Source organism: Carassius auratus, chromosome 10 (assembly GCF_003368295.1).
Source record: "Carassius auratus strain Wakin chromosome 10, ASM336829v1, whole genome shotgun sequence".
Lineage (NCBI taxonomy): Eukaryota > Metazoa > Chordata > Actinopteri > Cypriniformes > Cyprinidae > Carassius > Carassius auratus.
Window position 1 is genome coordinate 14,591,469 of NC_039252.1, and position 19,123 is coordinate 14,610,591.

The 19,123-nt window shown below is 35.6% G+C and overlaps 1 protein-coding gene and 1 long non-coding RNA gene across 3 annotated transcripts in view; one reads left to right on the forward strand and one right to left on the reverse strand.

The window, feature by feature from the left end:
- sez6a (seizure related 6 homolog a) overlaps nt 1-15,181 on the reverse strand; it is a 36,433-nt gene extending 21,252 nt beyond the window's left edge. For both annotated transcript variants that reach the window (XM_026273932.1, XM_026273931.1), the window contains exon 1: nt 14,826-15,181. In XM_026273932.1, coding sequence (XP_026129717.1) covers nt 14,826-14,910 — 85 coding nt within the window. In that variant the 5' untranslated portion in view covers nt 14,911-15,181. The remainder of the gene's footprint in view (nt 1-14,825) is intronic.
- LOC113109990 (uncharacterized) overlaps nt 1-16,001 on the forward strand; it is a 31,645-nt gene extending 15,644 nt beyond the window's left edge. Inside the window, exons 4-6 of the long non-coding RNA XR_003293033.1 lie at nt 9,098-9,231; nt 9,641-9,739; nt 15,962-16,001. This is a non-coding gene — a long non-coding RNA (uncharacterized LOC113109990). The remainder of the gene's footprint in view (nt 1-9,097; nt 9,232-9,640; nt 9,740-15,961) is intronic.
- Nucleotides 16,002-19,123: the final 3,122 nt, after the last annotated feature.

The window sequence follows — 19,123 nt, forward strand, 5'->3', positions numbered from 1 at the left end:
ATGCAATGTTAATGTAAAAAATAAATGTAAAAATATTTGTGGCCGCTATTATGGGCACAGTGCTACAAACATTTTACAGATAACCAAATTACAAGCAATAGCAGACAATAAATAAATATAAAGAAGACAAAAATTATATAAACAGTGCTTCTTTTAGGTTTTTCAGGTAGATCTAAAAAACATTTTCAGGTACAGAAATGTAATAATCAAATGTAAAATAACACTGCATAGACTTGATTGTATAGATTAAATATAATTTAATTCCTATAAAAGTTCAGTCAAAATCAGTGAGAGATTTTTTTTTTGACAGAAGCCTGCTTTCACTTCAAGAACGAAAGCACGGATCCAAGATACCGAAAACACACATGCCAGGACTGCACAATGAATCAAATTTCTAATCCCGATTACAATCATGGATGCCACAATTACATAATCATTCATAGAGGCAATTTATCGTTAAAGTCCACTTATGTTATTATACACGCTTAAGATATGTTTTTTTTTCTACATGCTATCTTAAAGGCTTTTCCATTATTTTAGATAAGTGTTACATTATAAGACCATTCATATTTTTATATGTATATATTTTTTTAAATATATAATTTAAAGAAGAAACCAATCCGATGAATAGTTGACATTTGAGGCTTAATACTGTAAAAAAGTACAAAAAATGTTTTTCAGTTAGAGAGATTTTAGCTTGTTTATTTTCATATAAAAATACGGCATGCAGTTGCAATGGTATAAGCATCATTCAGTGTAAATTGTAATAATCTTAATTAATAATCGCAATTTCAATTTCAAGGGAATAATTGACAATTGTGACCCTGGAGCACAAAACCAGTCTTAAGTCGCTGGTGTATACTTGTAGCAATAGCCAAAGAATGACTATATAAAAAAATGATTAAATTTGAGCATATTAGGCAATGCTTCCCTGAAAAATAATTATTTTGTAGTTTAAGAGTGACACAAGAGGTTCAATATTGCTGTGATCTTCGGTGCTGAAGAACAGCAGCATCTTTCAGGGAAAAGAAAGTGTGAGGCAATTACAGCACGTCTTTCATCTCAAGATTAACACACCTCGCTAGGCAGGAGAGCTCTCAGAAGGGTTCAGAGAGAGAGAGAGAGAGAGAGAGAGAGATAGAGCTGTATAATGACAGCCGCCTCTTCAGGCCTGAAAGTCTCAACAAATGTTTGTGATCAGAAACAAACTGTATTCAGAAAGGCTGGCCTCATTTGCCACTGAAAGTAAGTGAGTCATTCGAATATGTCATTCAGACACAAAGATTCTTAAAAGCAAAGTCCAGTTGTCTCAAAAACAGTCATTATAAGAATGTCAGACTGATGTTGATCATTCTCTGACTTTAAATGCGTCATACCGTTCAGATTCCATGCGACCCATCGACGACATGCACGCACATCCATTCTTATCAGTGATGCAATTTTTTTAAATTAGCTATTCATCTTCTGGTTACAAATGTTTTCGTAAAACACATTAATATCATAAGTGAATATATTATATATTAGTGCTGTCAAATGATTAATCGCATCCAAAATAAAAGTTTGTGTTACATGTGACCCTGGACCATCAGTCATAAGGGTCAAATAATCTGAAAGCTGAAAAAATAAGATTTCCATTGATGTATGGTTTGTTGGGATAAGACAATATAGGACAATATTTGGAATCTGAGGGTGCAAAAAAAAAATCTAAAATAAAAATCACAAAATATTGAGAAAATCACCTTTGAAGTTGTCAAAATGAATTCTTAGCAATGCATATTACTAATCAAAAATTAAGTTTTAATATATTTACAGTAGGAGATTTACAAAATATCTTCATGGGACATGATCTTTTCTTAATATTGTAATGATGTTTGGCATAAAGAAAAAATCTATAATTTTGACCACATACAATGTATTTTTTGCTATTTCTATAAAAATACCCCAGTGACTTAAGACTAGGTTTTGTAGTCCAGGCTCACATGTACTGTGTGTGTGTGTGTGTGTGTGTGTGTGTGTGTATATATGAAAACAGCATCTGGAGTGAGGTTTTATCTGTCAGGAAGTGTTCCCATTATTGAGACATGTGAGGGAAATGCTGTAGTGAACTGCAGCCAGATCGTCTGTCTCATTCATTCCTATAGGATTACAGCAGTTCTCCACTGGGACTTCAACACAGTCTAGATTTAGGAAAATTTAGTTGCAAACGTGTAGACTCTCTTATGCTAACACTCATGTCTCTATAATTGTGTATTTTTGCTAAATCAGTCTTAAAGGAGCAGTTGGCCTTAAAATGAAACTTGTCATCACTTGCTCACCCTCATGACGTTCTCAAGTCAAAATCCTCCTTTCAATATTCGACATGAAGACAGACAATCTTATGGATTTGGCACAACCTTGAGGGTGAGGAAATGATGACAGATTTCCATTTTTAGCCAAACTACCCCTTTTAATGTGTTCTGTGACAACCAGAAACAATCATTAAGGTTTATTTTGCCTTCATAGTACATCCTATACATCTCAAAACAAAGCCCTAGGAAGTCTGTGAACCCCTGAAGAGCTGATACCTCAGAGACATACTGTTATTTCTGCTTTCAAACAGCTTGAGATCTCGAGTGTGTTTTTACTCCCTAATTAGGGAATTGGATGACAATGTGTTCTAACAGGATGTAGCTTGGCGACACAGTGAAGACAGTATAAGATAAAAAGAACATCACTGACACAGACTGTAAATGGCAGACAAATCCTAAAGGGATCAGAGATTTGGAGACGGCTTTTGGGGACCAGCACACAGTCAAACTCTCAGCGGGAGCTCCAGCTCTTCTTTATTATTGGATCAGACTTTAGTAAGGTGCCAGTGAACATTGGGAGAAGACAGAATGAAGATAATCAGTTGTGAATTGTAATTGTTTCGTGGGCTGAAATGGTGTTGGGTACTAAAAAGGTCGGAACGCTGAAAACAACATTGGATGCAATGAAATCTTGGGATGTTTCTTTGTCTTGTTGCTTTTTATTTGTTTTAATCTTTATCCAGTCATCACAAATAGCTGTAATTGGTCCATTAAAACAGCTCTAAAGAAAGAAACAAATATGTTGTTTATGTGCTGTTAATACTGAGAAATAACTGAATTTAAAGAGAGAAAAAAAACACTGTTGGGAGTCCAACGAGACTAGCTGAAAACTAGCTTGGCCAGGTTAGGAGAACCGCTTAAACCAGCTGAGAATGGTTTTAGCCAGCTTTTTTTTCAAGAGTAGTATGAGCTAGCTAGTCTGTGCTGGTAGATATTTTTACTACACCATCCATTCGAAAAAAAAAAGCAGATTACTGTTTGTCATTGACCACCATTCAAAATGTAGCCATAAATTATGTATGCTGTGACTGTTAACAGAAACTAAAACAAACTAAAGCTATTAAAAAATAATATATTAATAAAGATAAAAAACACACTGTATATGATTATAAATGATTTTATATATATATAAATTAAGTTGAAGTGCTAAAATGATTAAAAAGAAAAATATTGAAATAATTTCGAATATATTTTTAAACATTAATAAAAACATAAAATTACAAAACCTTAAGCTAAAATTAAAAGGAAAATAGAAAAATATACAAATAAATGCTAATTCAAAATATTAATAAATAATATATTAGTATATAAGTAATACTAGGCCTAAAAATTTGTATACAAACATTTGTATACAAATGCTGACTGTGCAATTCAAATTCTACATGCTCTTCTTTCTCCAACCCCATAAATCACACAATAAATCTGGGTGCATAAACTGGATTCTGTCCTCACATTGTTTTGAGGCTCACAAACGCATCCTCCTTTCATCCTGAAATCTCTTTCCAATAAACAATAAACAGATCTGAAGCCTTAAAATAGCTGTAAATCAAGCACTGACCTCACAATCTCGCTTCTATTAAGAACACATAGAGCACGTCACTCCAGAGTGAATCCCATTTATCAAGACGACACTTTCTGTAATAGAAGTGTGATCAGATCATTCCAGTGTCAACAAACGGCTGCTTCGCAAAAGCCACACAATGTCAGACCTTCCAGTCAGATTAAACCTGAAGATGTAGACAGTCATTAATCTCTAAAAGAGGCAATTCAACTGAGTTTTTATAGACTGTGACACGGAAAGACTAATCCCAGTGCACTTCTGCAAATAAATACCTCCATGAAGGGCACAATACAGCCCATAAAATAGTGAACTTCTACTTATACTCAAGCTGACACATGCATTATAATCTATTTCAGATAACTCTGCCCCTAAACGGCATGTAAAAGCAAATAATAATAATAAATTGTGGTTGGTTGCTTTCATGTCAGTCAAGCAGGCTAAAGTCAAGCTACACAAGTCTTTCAAGTATCCAATATGTTTTATTTCCAGCCTGTGAGAATCCCGCAGAGAGGTAGAGAGCATTGAGGTGTTTAAATAGTCTGAAATTGCTTTTATTCGCTTTGGCAGCCAGGTGTCAGAGTGCAGCATGCTGCAAGTCAACATGTCTAAAAACATAAACGGCCAAAACAAAGGTCCTACCTGCCCGACGGACATCAGCTTTGCTTGGGTCCCAGGATGGACACAGTGACCACAGTTTCGAAATGGATCCTTACAGATACCACTGAACTAACAAAATCAAAACTAGTTCACCACGGCAGGATTTTGGACAGGGAAGAACCAAACTTACAATGCAATGCACTGATCTTGACCTCGCATTCAATTTAGGAGAAATATCAACTGCACTTTTAACACTGTTTTTATTTTTATTTTTTACATTTGATCAGACTTCCAAAATACATACATTTATTCAGATAGACAGGTAGATTGAAGACTAATCAAATGTGTAAGAAATGTTTAAAAGTGCATTAAATTGCATGCTTAATTCAGCAAATAAATATAACTTGTTTTATTAAGCATGTAATTTAATGAGACGTGACCATGTAACATAAAACTGTTTAAATTGCTGCATTTTTTTTATCATAAAAAATAAAGTCAGTATATGAGTGTGAATATACAGTATATACACACTTTTCAAAAGTTTACATTTTATAATGAACCACTTTTGTGCAGCAGGTAGAGACAGTAAAAGTTGACTCATGCTCAGCGACAAACATAACTGTAAAGCATAACTGTGTAGGTGTTAGTGAACCGCATGTATTATTTACTAAGCTCATACATTAGCAGCTCTTCTCTGACACACGGCTTAGCCGAGTGGAAAAAGTGCCGTTATACCTGAAAGCTTACGATTTAATTGTTGGAAGCTTGTGGAATATATTAACGTGTGGACGTTCAGACAGCTTTCCACCCACACGGAGGAGAGGTCACTGCATTCCTGTCCTGATGAAACCTGTTAAAAATGAGCCATTTGGTGGACCAGAAAATAAAGGGCTGGTGCATCATGAATTTGTTATTAACATCATCTTACTGATATTGCTGTCTGCAGTCATTACGTCATAAGAAGAATGACAGCTGTCAAAAGAAAGTTAAATAAGTTACAAATGATATGTGTATAGAGTATATAATTAAAAAAAGAAAAATCGAAACAGCTACAGACAACAAACTTCTGGGGCTTATTGAGAACAAACGACTGATTTAATCAAAGAGATAAACAACAAAACCCTTTCCTGTATTCTGAGGTATCCATGCTCTCTCTGGATTTCATTTAAGCAGAGTTTGAATTCAGCGTGGCATCCGTTCAAATCCAGTTCTATGATTAATACAGCATCGCTGAAAAGCTGTGTTTTAGAGAGGCCGATTTTTCAGAAGGTTATCCCATGACAGTTAGCACAGAAGGAGGGAGAGAACATGCCCAAGGAAATAATAATGATCTTATTTGGCCATCCGTCTACAAAGGCATGCTGTAAATCCAGAGGAGCATCGTTAGAAGATCAGAAAAAGTCTGCGCAGTCTAAATAAGGGCCTGATTTGTTATTCATCTCTTCCTTTTTGTATCTCTCTCCCTATTTCCCTTCTCTCTTTGTCTTTTGTTTATAATGGTCACTTTCTCCCAAAACATTCCTTTACAGTGCAGTCTGTGCAGTGAGATTAAACAAAGCATTATGGGTAATATAACAAAATATATTTAGATATTTATAACTGACATTATGCACTTTAATAAATATTATAAACATTGTATTAGGTTATAGTAGTTTTTCAGGATGATTTCTGTCAAACATTTTGTGGTCAGTATTTTCTCTGTACAAGAGGAAAGAAGAGCTACACAGAAGATGTATTTATTTGTCTTTCTAAAACACAGACGCATGTGCGAATGCTCTGAGGATTGTGAAAGCTCACAGGCAGGCTCCCTAAGACACTTTAATTCTGCACCCAACTCTTCAGAAAACACTTGATCAGCGTGACAGCAGAGAAAGAGAGAGAGAATGAAAGAAAGAGAGAAAGCATAATTCATGCTATTTGAAAGAACAAAAGCCTGTGAGAAAATGACAGCTTGTCAGAAAGAAATAAAGCCACGGAAGAGAAGAGACAACAACACAAGGCATAAAATCAAACAAACAGAGGCAAAGTAAACAGGCTTTGGTTTATCGGTGCACTTGCATAGGCCTTTTTATTTGTGTTTGCATAATTTTTTATTTCTTGGAGTAAATTAACATGCAGTATATGGGCTGTCAGTGTGATGATATAAATGTGCACAGTAATTCTGAACGCTGTTTTCTGATCTTCTCTGTACATATGCATATGTAGCTGAATTAGTTTTATATTCCCCTATAGGTAAATTTTTCTGTGACCTTTCAATCGGTCAGTCCAAAATCAAACCCCTGATCAGCTGGGATTTACATTGGAGATATGCAATACAACGTTTGAAGAAAATCTTGGTATTCTGCTGGCTTTTATTTGTCCTGCTTCTCTCTTCTGAGACAAGTCCTGAAAGACATCTGTGATTGACAGGCAGGTTTTATTGCATAGGAAAGGTCAAGGTTGCCAAAAACTTAGACAAAGGGAGGGCTGATTAGATGCTCTGTGATGAGCTCAGAAGTCTCCCAGAAGCCTTTACTCAATAGTAGCCAGTCTCCCATCAACCCAGAGCATAAAATAAAAAAAGTTAATATCTTTATATAAATACAAGCGCACATTAGGTACATAATTATATTTTACGGCCTAAAGGAATTATTAAGGAATAGTTAAAAAAAAAAAAAAAAATTAATTGTAAAAATGTATCGAATAACATTTTTTAAAACTATCTTATGCCTATGAAGGCTGCATTTATTTAATCAAAAATACAGTAAACAGTAATATTTCTATTTATTTAATTATTACAGCTTAAAATAACCAAATTGTTTTCTATTTTAATATATTTGAAAATGTTATTTATTCATCTGATAACAAAGCTGTATTTTCAGCATCATTTCTCCAGTCTTCAGTGTCACATGATCCTTTGGAAATCATGGTAATATATAATAATGGTTTGGTGGTCAAAAAATGAATGCTACTAATGTTGAAAACAGTTGTGCTGCTGAATAGTTTTGTGGAAATCATTATACACTACCATTCAAAAGTTTACAGCAAGTAAAATAATAATAATACTTTTATTTTTTAAGTATGCATTACATTTATTAAAAGTGACAGTTACAGTATTTGCAGGATAATGTTACAAAATATTTGTATTTCAAATAAATGCATCTCATTTTAACTTTCTATTCATCAAAGACTCCTGAAAAATATTATTATCATTATTTCTCATACATTCTCTATATGCAAACAATTTCATTTCTTTATCCTATAGGGGATTTAATGAGAAACGTCTGAGACAGCAAGTCATGGATTGACAGAAAGAGAGGAAGAGAGAGAAAGGCTTGATGCTAATGGTGTAGAATGTATTCCCCTTGTGTCTTGTTAACTTCTCAAGTTTTGCACGGTTTATTTGGAAGCTCCCGCTGGGTGCCGCTCCTCCAGAAAATTACCATGAAAACAACTTTTAGATACGTCCCACTGGATATTTTCAATTTATGCAATGAATGATGAGTAATGAATATACAGGTTTTCCCGGGCTGTGTGTCTGGGTCAACACAGAGGATTTTTTTAAGTGTATGAATATTTAACAGGGTGAGATGTTGCTCATCTCTGACTGGAAAAAACACACTGATGCGGGGCAACAGAGCAGCGGGACGTGCGCGGTATAAAACTGACTTCTTAACAAACATCCACAGACCTCTAAACATCTGAATGTCTAGACTTGACCTGCGTGCAATGTTCAGAAAAGTACATTTCACAACAATCCCTGAACTTGGAAAATCGAGAACACTTTGTTTCTTTTCAAGGTCAGATGGACTCGAGTGAAATAAAGATGCTTTCAAGCATGAAAAACACTTGTTCAGCTCATGAGTACCATGAAGAGCGGAAGAAAGCATGTTGCTTTGGCCTTGTTGTGTAAGATATTCAAGGCAGGAGATCTGGATCTTCTACTTTCTTCTGAAAAACAAATGCACAAGGAAGCTTTGTGCACTAAACACATTATTTAGATTTGTGCTAGTATTATAAATAAACAGATGACAAAATACTTTAGCATTGTTTCACAAATTAATATTTAATTGGATTACAATATATTACAAATATGCTTTTATATGTGCTTTTGTCATTTTTATTAGTTTTTGCTCTTTTCAAATATTACAGTTTAGGCATCATTTATTTTTATTTAAATTCTGATCAACAGCATGACAGTCTTTCTCCACAAGTTAATTAATTATTATTAACCTGAATAATAATACATCTGGTATAGCAAACATTTAAAGATAACTCAATTGCTGCTTTGAGTAGTGATGTTTGTTTGTCTGCAAAGAAATCAATTAAAAATGTATTCAAAATGATATAGAAGTGTTGATTAGAAACATACAAATTTAACTCAAAATTAGCTGTTAAAAAGATTGATCAAATTAAACATTTAACTGTTTATCCAATATGTATGTATGCTAGAGTATCATTTCATTAACAAACTTCATTTTATTAACTGGGTTTAGCAGATCTACTGTATGTCTTCCTGTCTGTCTGAGTGTTTTTTTTCCTGGCATTGTGGTGCGAGGAGGAACCCCAGCTGTGATTGGCAGCACTGACTCTGGCTCTGTTCTCTCATCAGCTTCTCTTGTGTGTATAATCAGTCAGACCCAGGAAAAGTCTGAAGAGAACCAGGACCGCAGTTCCCTGTAGGAGTCCTGATGCCTGAACCTTACACCTCTAATGACCAATTCTCCTTCTGACAGAGCAGACCAGGTGCCACTTCAGCTATTTGAGCTCATTTGTTATAGAGCGCTTATGCATTGAATGAACCGTGTGAACTCCAAACTGTCAGTCGGATTCTCAACCATACTGCTGGTCATGTGTTTTGTGAATTCACTATATTTAAGGTTTGCTCACACCAAGAGCTAGACGAAATATTTTCACATTGGGCGAAGCCAAAATATTGGTTCAATGCATCTTCTAGACATTTTTTTAACATTCATATGGACCATGACCATGGAAGATATTATATCTATTTTGTGGTAAGCTACTAAGCATTGGCAGCCTGTTTGCAAATGGGTGTTTGTATGTGGGTAAATAGTGTGAATGTGTTTGTATTGAGCTCTAAAACACAAATTTTTCATCTCTGTTTCGGATGATGTGGACGAGCTGGTGTGAATAGCTCTGACGGCATGGCAGATCCAGAGATACGTCTCCCGTAGCAACGGAAGAGCTTTAAAGTCCGACTGTGGCTTTGTCACCCTTTCAAATCACCGTGAAGGTAAACAGCACAACACCTAAACAACCTCACAAACAGCAGCTACATCTGCATCACACACCGCTTTAGCCAAATTCCTCATTAACTGGACTAATCACTGCAATTAAAAGGGAGTAATTACTTTTAGCACAGAAATCTCTTCGCATCTCAGCTGGCCTCCTCTTGGATTGTATTTAGTGTCAGAACTTTCAGATCCAAAGGGAGTGTCGAACCAATTAAAGAGGCCAGGAAAAGTCAGTAGCACAGAGGGACTTGAAGTCTCAGACACACACAGCTTTATCTACAAATCTAAATAGTATGTGCAAAAGCTTGTTTACTGACTGGTTAATGCATATTGCACACAAAAATGCAAGTTTCTGAAGATCTAGTTTCTGAATTTGATGGCATTTGCAAGCTTCATGCCACAATATCTGAATATATATATATTTTTATATGCATATATATATATATTTGTATATATATATATATACTTTTTTGTAATCTAAAATGATGAAATACACTAAGTTATGCTTATTTGGCCGGCTTGAACAATCTGTAGCAGTCAGGCTGCATTGGTTTTTATCAGTCCAACTGGTTTACATTTTCCCAGGGTGCTAGAACAACACTTCAGAAGATTTAGTTTCCGATTTGCAAGCTCCGTGCCATCAGATCTGAGAGAAATTCAAGTTTGTAGCTCTTAAAGTGATAACAAGAAAAAAATTCAATCAGTTATCTGTGTTTCTTCCTCTAAAGGAAGAACACAGGGAGAAGAGTCTCAGACTGAAGAAGATCAACAGTGCATTTATTACAGCATGACAGACAGTCTCTGATGCAGAATTCAGATGGCATCGATTGCAGCAGCCCTTTCAAATACAGTGGCGTCTGAATGCAGAAGCAGAAGGACACCATGAAAAGTCTGTTTGTCCTGGAGCCTTTGAGAGACCAGTGTCCTCTGCTCTGACCCTGCCAAAACACAGAGTCTCTTATTTGACAAATGAGCTCAAGGGATCTAAAGACACCTTAGCCTCCCACTTTATTTAAAGACATTGATCAGTCGTGTTACCAGACAATGTCTCTCAGCATTGGCAGAAAACCTAGAATAATTCATATTCAGGATAAATATCCACTTAATATTTTATCAAACTCTCATTAATATCACAAAATGCAATTAAATTGACATATAATTATACAAACTCTAAAGATGTCTAAGTCGTGACTCGAGAGATTAACCAAAGCTTGGGGCAGAAATAATACAAATGAAATAAAATAAAAATAGAATATACCTTAAGAGGCAGAGATTTGTTGTAAATGGCTTTAAAAGTTGAAATCAAGGCTTGAAAGTTGGAGAAATGTTTGATACGTCATGAATCAGATATTTGCTTTAACATACAGCACAGACTGGTCACAACTCTCTCAAACATCTTCATAGAGGCATATGGGAAATATGTCAACAGCTCAAAGAGTACAGCTGTTTTTCATTGCTTAATAAGCTTGTTTTTTCTGTTTCACTAAATCCCATTAGAGAACTCAAATTTGACATTCCTTCAAATGTAAACAGGAAAATAAAAAAAGCATTTAAAAATGCAGTACTTCTAGTTCCTTTTATGAAGACAGTTAAATCCGAACCATTTAATCAGTGTCCATTTTTAACCTTCATTAAAAAATACTTATTTAGTGTCAGTGTGCGTGAAAAATGCATTCGAATCAGAGGCCAAGGAAACTTTCAGGATACTAAATAATGAAATGTCACACATAACAAGAGGGGGATTAGGAGGTCAGTGAACTTGTGGCATTTTAAAAGTCAAAATGTCAACTTCTTCCTCTTAAATATACCAATTTAATGGTTGTGTGGCTGCAGGTGTCTGGCATGTAAAGAGCCTCAGCTTTGTGCTTTCAAACGCATCAGCGGGTATTGATGCCCAGGAAGTTGATGTCGCCGCCCTTTAGGCTGAAATGAAAACACTTGAAATCAATACATGAACCATCACAGCATGCCGATTAAATAAAGTGTTTTAAATGTCATTTTGACACAAAAGGAAATGTGTGTGGCAGACTTTACGGGATTTACATTGTCACACACAGATAAAAAGCTGTCTTCTATAATCTGCCATCTTTTCTTTAGATGGAAACACCACCTGAGACGAGCCTGCTATTGCCACAATGCAATGCAACCAACTTAAAGGAATAGTGCACACAAAAAGAAAATCTGCTGAAAAATAAATCAACTTCAGGCCATCCTAGATGTAGTTAGGTTTATTTATCAACACATTTGGAGAATTATAATTTACATTATTTGTTCACCAATGGATCCTGTGCAGTGAATGGGTGCCATCAGAGTGAGAGTCCAAACAGCCAATCAAAATGGTCAACAAGTAATCCACATGGCTCCAGTCCATTAATAAATACCTTGTGAAGTGAACATCTGCATGTTTGTAATAAACAAATCCGTCATTATAATTTAAATGTATAATTCATAATAATGCTTCCTCCAATGAAAAAGGCTGTTGTCCTCTCACATCAAAATCCATTGAAATATTTGTTCAGAACTAGACTTTTCACTTGTAAAAAGTGCTTGTTCGGTAAATTTTCCTGTCGTGTTTCAGTTGAGATGACTTTTACCTGGATTACGGACCTGAACCAATGATTTGATTTGCTTCAAATGTGGAGCTTTACACTTCACAGGATTTTATTTAAAGTCATCTGGATTAGTATTAGATTATTGTGATGTTTTATCAGCTGTTTGGACTCATTCTGATGACACCCATTCACTGCAGAGGATCCATTGATGAGCAAGTGACGTAATGATACATTTCTCCAAATCTGTTTCGATGAAGAAACAAATACATCTACATCTTTGATAGCCTGAGGGTGAGTTAACTCTAAGCAAATTTTCAATTTTGGGTAAATTATTGCTTTAACTTCTGATTTGTATTTGATGAATGAACTGAAAGTAATATCAGCCACGATTTTGAACCAAGAATCATGGTTTGATTGGTTCCTCTGTTTTTTCTGTTGAAACTAGAAACACATGTAAGTACATAAACCATCACTGGAGAAAAAGTTATCTTGGAAGAGCCCAAAACACTCTGATCATTTAGTTTTCTGTGAGAGACAGCAAAAGGCAGTTAACATCTCTGCATCACCTGCAGAGTTCAGACAGCATGAGGATATTAGAGAGCATTCTGCCATAATGACTCATTTACAAGCCATAAACTGACAAAGCGCCAGACTAATTATGTCAACTAGCAGCTTCTGAATAGCCCTTGATCAAGCTAATCACCGGCAATCCAAAAAACAGGTGTTGAACATTTTCAAACCCTCCCCTGAAATCAGAGGTTTGAAAGGCAGAAACTGAAACCATCAGATTGTTTCCATGCTTCTGTTTTTGAATAGCCAGAATATGAGAGGAGTCTGCACAGAATTATGAAAGGATCTGATAAGAAAGCTATGGCGAAATGAATTAGAAAGACCTAGCTGCACACTTCAAAATTACTTCACATACCTCTGTATGAAATAGAAATAAATTTCCCTCTGGCTGCCTAAAAGACTCTTTCACTCTCAAATGCTTCTCATAAAACTTTCATTCAGAGCTCAAAAAGTCTTCATACAGTGACATTAACTGTATGCACCACCACTTTTAAATATCATGAACCCACATTAAAAAGCAACCACTGATGGAGGACTCTACACAGAGTACAGTATGATTTGCAATGAAGAAACACATGCACAGTTTACAGTAGTAATAGCTCATTGTTCCTGCTAATAGCTGAATCAATGTGATGAATACCAAAATGTGCAACAAGATTTACCAAGATTAATAAACACAAAAATATCCTCTGACATATCCTTTTTTAATGATAGAGTGTACAGTAGATGTTTCTGCACTTTACTACAAAGAACAAAGCAGCATTCATTTAGACTGCTTTAAACAACCCTATGATGTTTATTTTAAAAAAATCTTTCCTGGCATTCTGTCATTTTTAAAAGCTTGCATAAATTAGAATTTATTATTTAACAGAGTGCATCTTTTATTAATTTTAAAGTTCATTTGTGCATTTTCAGCTGTCTCAATGAAAGAAGCAACGAAAATCAGCAGAATTTGTACTTATTAAGCAAACATGAGCCCACAGGATAATGCAGGATGGCTGCATCTCATTATCCCAACACAACATATAGCCACCAAACATGCTTGTCACTAAATTAAATATAGGAAAATATAGACAACAACTGACTTATGAAGCAGCTTTATTATACACATATATTAACTCTTCCATCTGTAGTCTATGCGTAACTGTTCAAATGACCTGAATAAGTACAGTCTGTTGGTCAAAACAACACAGCTCTGCTAGTTTCAAACACAGGTCCGTTCGGGACGGTGCTAATCTGATCTTCAGGATTAGTGTCATTATCTTGTGCTGCTGAGACTCACAGCACAATCATTCTGTCCCGCTGTAACACTTCGCCGATATATTGGTTTAAATTGAGCCCACTGATTCGGTAGGCTATAAAATCACGTTTTCGAAGCAGAATACAGTGCAGCAATGCAAAAGGTTAGCTATAATTGTGAAGTGATATAAATTCTCGTCGTGTTTCGTTTACATTCCGTCCGATATTTCCGTCGATCGCATCATAGTGAAGCGTACTGTTTCTATGGTTACCAACACAGATTACCGCGACTTTTTTTCTCTAGCATCTATTTGTTTAAAAAAGTGCTGCCAAGACACACTTGTCACTTTTATGTTCAAGTTATTATTTGTAAGAGAGACACTCCTGCAGTTGCACCCGATTTTGTAGCTCTGCGTCTGCTTTTAACGCATTATCGCGTCGAACAGCCCCTTACTTTCTCACAACACTCTACAGATAAAGTTCATGCATTCCTGCGAGATTTGAGTTAAACAACACGTCAAAAGTAAATGTCTGAAAATATCCTAAACTGCCTCGACACATTCGTAATTTGTTATTGTACTTAAATGGCATGTGTGTGTGTGTGAGGAGAAAACCTTTACGAGTAAAGCCACAGATTATTCATTGTGCCCAAGATGAATAGCCATCTAACTCTGTTACATACAGCAGCATTAGTAGATTTAAGTACTTAAAAATAAATACTCACCTTGAGAACGCGTGAGAATCACTGAAAGACTCAGAATGAGCAGCAGAAAGAGCCCATTCGTTTGGTGCTCGATCCTTAAACACATACTGGAACGACTCGTCAGAACACACTACAATTTGTCCTTGTGTTAAACAATGCAGTGAGAATCACTCGAATGTCAAATAAAACGCCCGTTAGGTCTTGTAAGCATATGGGCTGCTCGTGTCTGAATCGCGCAGAGCTCCGGGAGTAACGCAGAGGGATCTCGACTCACGGACTGTTATAAGCGGATTGCGCGGTGAAGCTTCAGCACCACGGACAGCTCCAGTCAACCTCGGCGCGCATGGACACTTTGGACAGCAGCCTGGCGCTCATCCAGTAGAATTGGGCTTATTTAGAGCAGCTGCTTTTGTGTGCGGAGAGGCTGAAGAGAATTACATCAGATACATGATTAATGTCTTAATGTAATGAGTACAAGTTCTAATTAAACATAACCCTGGGGGATACAGACATTTTAAAGTTTGGGGGAAGGTACAGTGTGTGAGTGGGCTAAGTTGGTTAAAACAATGTTTTTTTGTAAAGGAAACATTGTTGTGTTTTAAATTTCCCATTTTTTATTTCATGGTTTATTTAGAAAAAAAGGAATGTATAGTTTAGTCTAATTTCTTAGAAAATAATTTATTGGCAGATGCTACTTGGTTTTATATTTTGTTATATCTATTGCAATGCCATTTACACAGTGGGGGTTAAAGGAATAGTTACCTAAAAATGAAAATTTGATTAAGACGTACTTCCCCTTAGGCCATCCATGATATAGATTAATGTGTTTGTTCATCTGAACAGATTTGGAGAAATTTAGCATTACATCACTTGCTCACCCATGGATCCTCTTGAGTGAATGGGTGCCGTCAGAATGAGAAGCTAAACAGCTGATAAAAACATCACAATATTCCACAAGTAGTCTGTATGTTTGGAAAAAACAAATCTATTATTAAGGCGTCAGTTTTGGCCAGAATACATGATACAATTTTCTTAAGTGAAAAAGTTTGTTCCCTACTGTCCTTTCACATAAAATTCCACCAGCATGTTTGTTTAGAACTCTTTTGGACTGTTCTCAATGTACACAATGTGTGTTCTGTGCTTTTTTCCCCCTCCAGATTCAGACAAGACAACTGTTTCACTTTAGAAAGCAATATTATGGATAGAGAGCTCACATTTTAACTCGTCTACATCTTGGATGGCCTGAGGGTGAGTACACTTTTAATAAAATTTTCAACAAATTGTCCAAAGTTTCCAAATAGTTTTGAAGCAACTGTACATCTCCTAAACTACAATAAAAACAAAAATAAAAACAGGAGAATAAATAAATATAGAAAAAACATCAGGGTTTTTCAGGCTCTATTTTACATGCTGTGCTGTATATTTGGCAAGACAGTGTGTGTGTTTTTTAATGCTTGTAATTCACCCAGGCAGCACTGCTGTCTCTCTGCTTAGCTAATGAAAATCACGGCTGTGAAATAGACTGACCAATGTGTTGAGGTAATGAAGCGATCATCACAGGGTCTAAATTCATTCGGATGGGATGCTGACTAAACAGCTGTTTAGATATTGTTACTGAGAAATTAATCTATAGCCTCTCATACTGGGAGTAAGATTTATTGTGTCCACAGTAATGAGAGTATCAGGTCCGGCCATAATAAAACTGCATTAGTAACAAGGTTTTTTTTTTTTTTTTTTTTTTTTTTTTTTTACAATTATAATAATTAAACATTCTGGAAAAGAGCAGGTACTTTATTTTTATGTATGTATATATATATATATATATATATATATATAGTAACTAAATATATTTAAAATATATTTGTATATAATTGTGTAATAATTATTTTTTTTATAATTTCTTAATGATATATGTAATCTGTAGCATTAAACGCCATTTTCAGTGAATGAAAGAATCTTAAATGTAGATCTACTTGAGGATATGTGTGCCTGTCGGAGGATTTGATCAAAACTGCTGTGAAAAGTGCGATTCAGGCACCAAGCCTTTCGCAGCTGCCAGATATTTTTGTCTCAGTCTGCTGATGTCACGGCCTCCCTCTGTTCTGCTAAATGAGCCTTTCTCTCTGAAAACATTTCCACTCAGGACTGGACAGCTCTGCCTGTAATGATGAAGTCATTCTGTCTACATGAGCAGAAGCAATGTATTTCATACCCAAGCGCTCTGCATCAACTGTATGCAGGGAGGATGCCAATAAAACCTGAGAGGGATCTTTTACCATTGCTGTGCATCTCAGTAGTAGCCGATGTTTCTGAAACAGTCTTATCTTAATGGCTGCAGAAACAGCATGAATAAGATCATGTGTTTTCAGATAATAAAAAGACATCCTTCCAAGGTTTCTTCAATATCACGTACAACCTGTGTGGTCTTCTCCTCCCACTCGCAGTCATCTCACAATTCCTGTGACCTTCATATATCCATGTGAATGATGAGAGAGATGACTCAGACCAAGAATACAGTATATCAGTCTATAAAGCTGAACACCTTCCACATTTGTACCCCAAAATGTGAGACTTGACCCACACAATCCATTTAACCTTATTCTGTGTATTTCAGAGTATGAAATAAATTATGTCAAGCCAAACAAGTAATACATTTGAGATTAAGCATACTTGAACTCTGTCTTTCATGACATTATACATCATGTTTTGGGATGAGGTGCTCTTGTAGAATGGCTGCTGAGATCATATCAGCATGAGATTATATGACCGAGTTTTATGCTTTTACACAAAGGATTTCACCTTAGGAAGAAACTGGTACAGTCTGACCCCCAGGTTTAAATCGTGATTTAAAAAAAGCTTTTATTTTGCATCTGAGGACATGCTCGCACACCTGTGGCCATTACTAAGACCAAGTAAATTATTCATCAGGCAAGAACAAACATTACTTTGTTTGCATGTCGGGGTGGTAATATTAATATTCATGAGGCCGGGACCGAAGCTTAGACTGCTAATAAGTCATTTTAGCAGAAAATGGGTACTTGACATGACATTTCAAGCAGTGGTGGCAGTGTCCTGTCGCTATACTACATCTCTAATGATCTGAAATGCAGTTTTAGTGCCTTTTATGTCCATGTACTAATTGGGAGAAAACATGAAATATATATACAATACCATTCAAAAAGATTAAGTTATTGCCTTTTTTTGAAAGCAAGCATTCAAATGTTCAAAAGTGACAGTAAAGATAAAATGTTAAAAAATATTTTAATCTCAAATAAATGCTGTTTGTTTGAACTTTCTAGTCATTAAAGAATAAAGAATCCACTGTTTTCAAAATTGATAATAATAAAAAATGTTTGTTGAAGACCAAATGAACTGAAGATGATTTTTGAAGCATTGGATGGCACTGAAGACAGCAAAAAATGACTGCTTAAATTCAGCTTTGTATCACAGGAATAAATTATCTTTCAAAATACATAACATAAATTGCAAAATTTAAAAGGAAGCAAGAGGATAACATAGGAAGTCGAACATTTGCATATTTCATAAGCACTATCTTAAATAATTTTTATCGTAATAATGTCAAATAAACCATTCTCACATTCACTAATGCAGGGAGTAGGTAACAGAGCTCCAAACAAAAGTTCACATAATTCTCTTGTAATAACATCTTTAGTGTGTAAAAACGAGCTTCTCAGCATCTTCTGTGACAGTTGTGTGGAAGGTCTTGAAGTGTCGCACAAAGCTGCACAACAAAACAATCTGCAGTATCACAGAGGAAACAAAGGATCCCAGAGCTCTGATTACATCTCTGTCTGCATGTCTGTTTGATGCAGCATTATTCATTTTCTGTTGTCAGCCTGGTTGTACAAAAAAAAAAATTGCATTAATTTTCTCATTGACTGTTAGCGATAACATACAACTGAGATATTTCACAACGTTATAGAATTCTGTATATCATTTCATCTCCCGTTCAGTCAAATAGCCAATAGTTATTACATACATAAAACGGATTCAGTTCCATCATTTTAATGCTTATAGAGACGAATATTACTATATTACTTACAACCTAGTGATCTATAAATCCGGAAGCCAGAAAGCTAACGGCAGTTACTCAGCCGCCAAATGACCCCCGGAAGTAGAATATATGACCTTTCCTCAAACAAGTACCAGGCCTTATAAAGGTCAGAGGTAATTCGGACTGTTTGATTTGCATTAGTAAAATGAGTCCCCAGTGATTTATTACACAGCACTGATTATTCACTTACCAAACAAAAATGATGCTCTATTACACTGCCACTGACCTTCACACCATCAGAAAT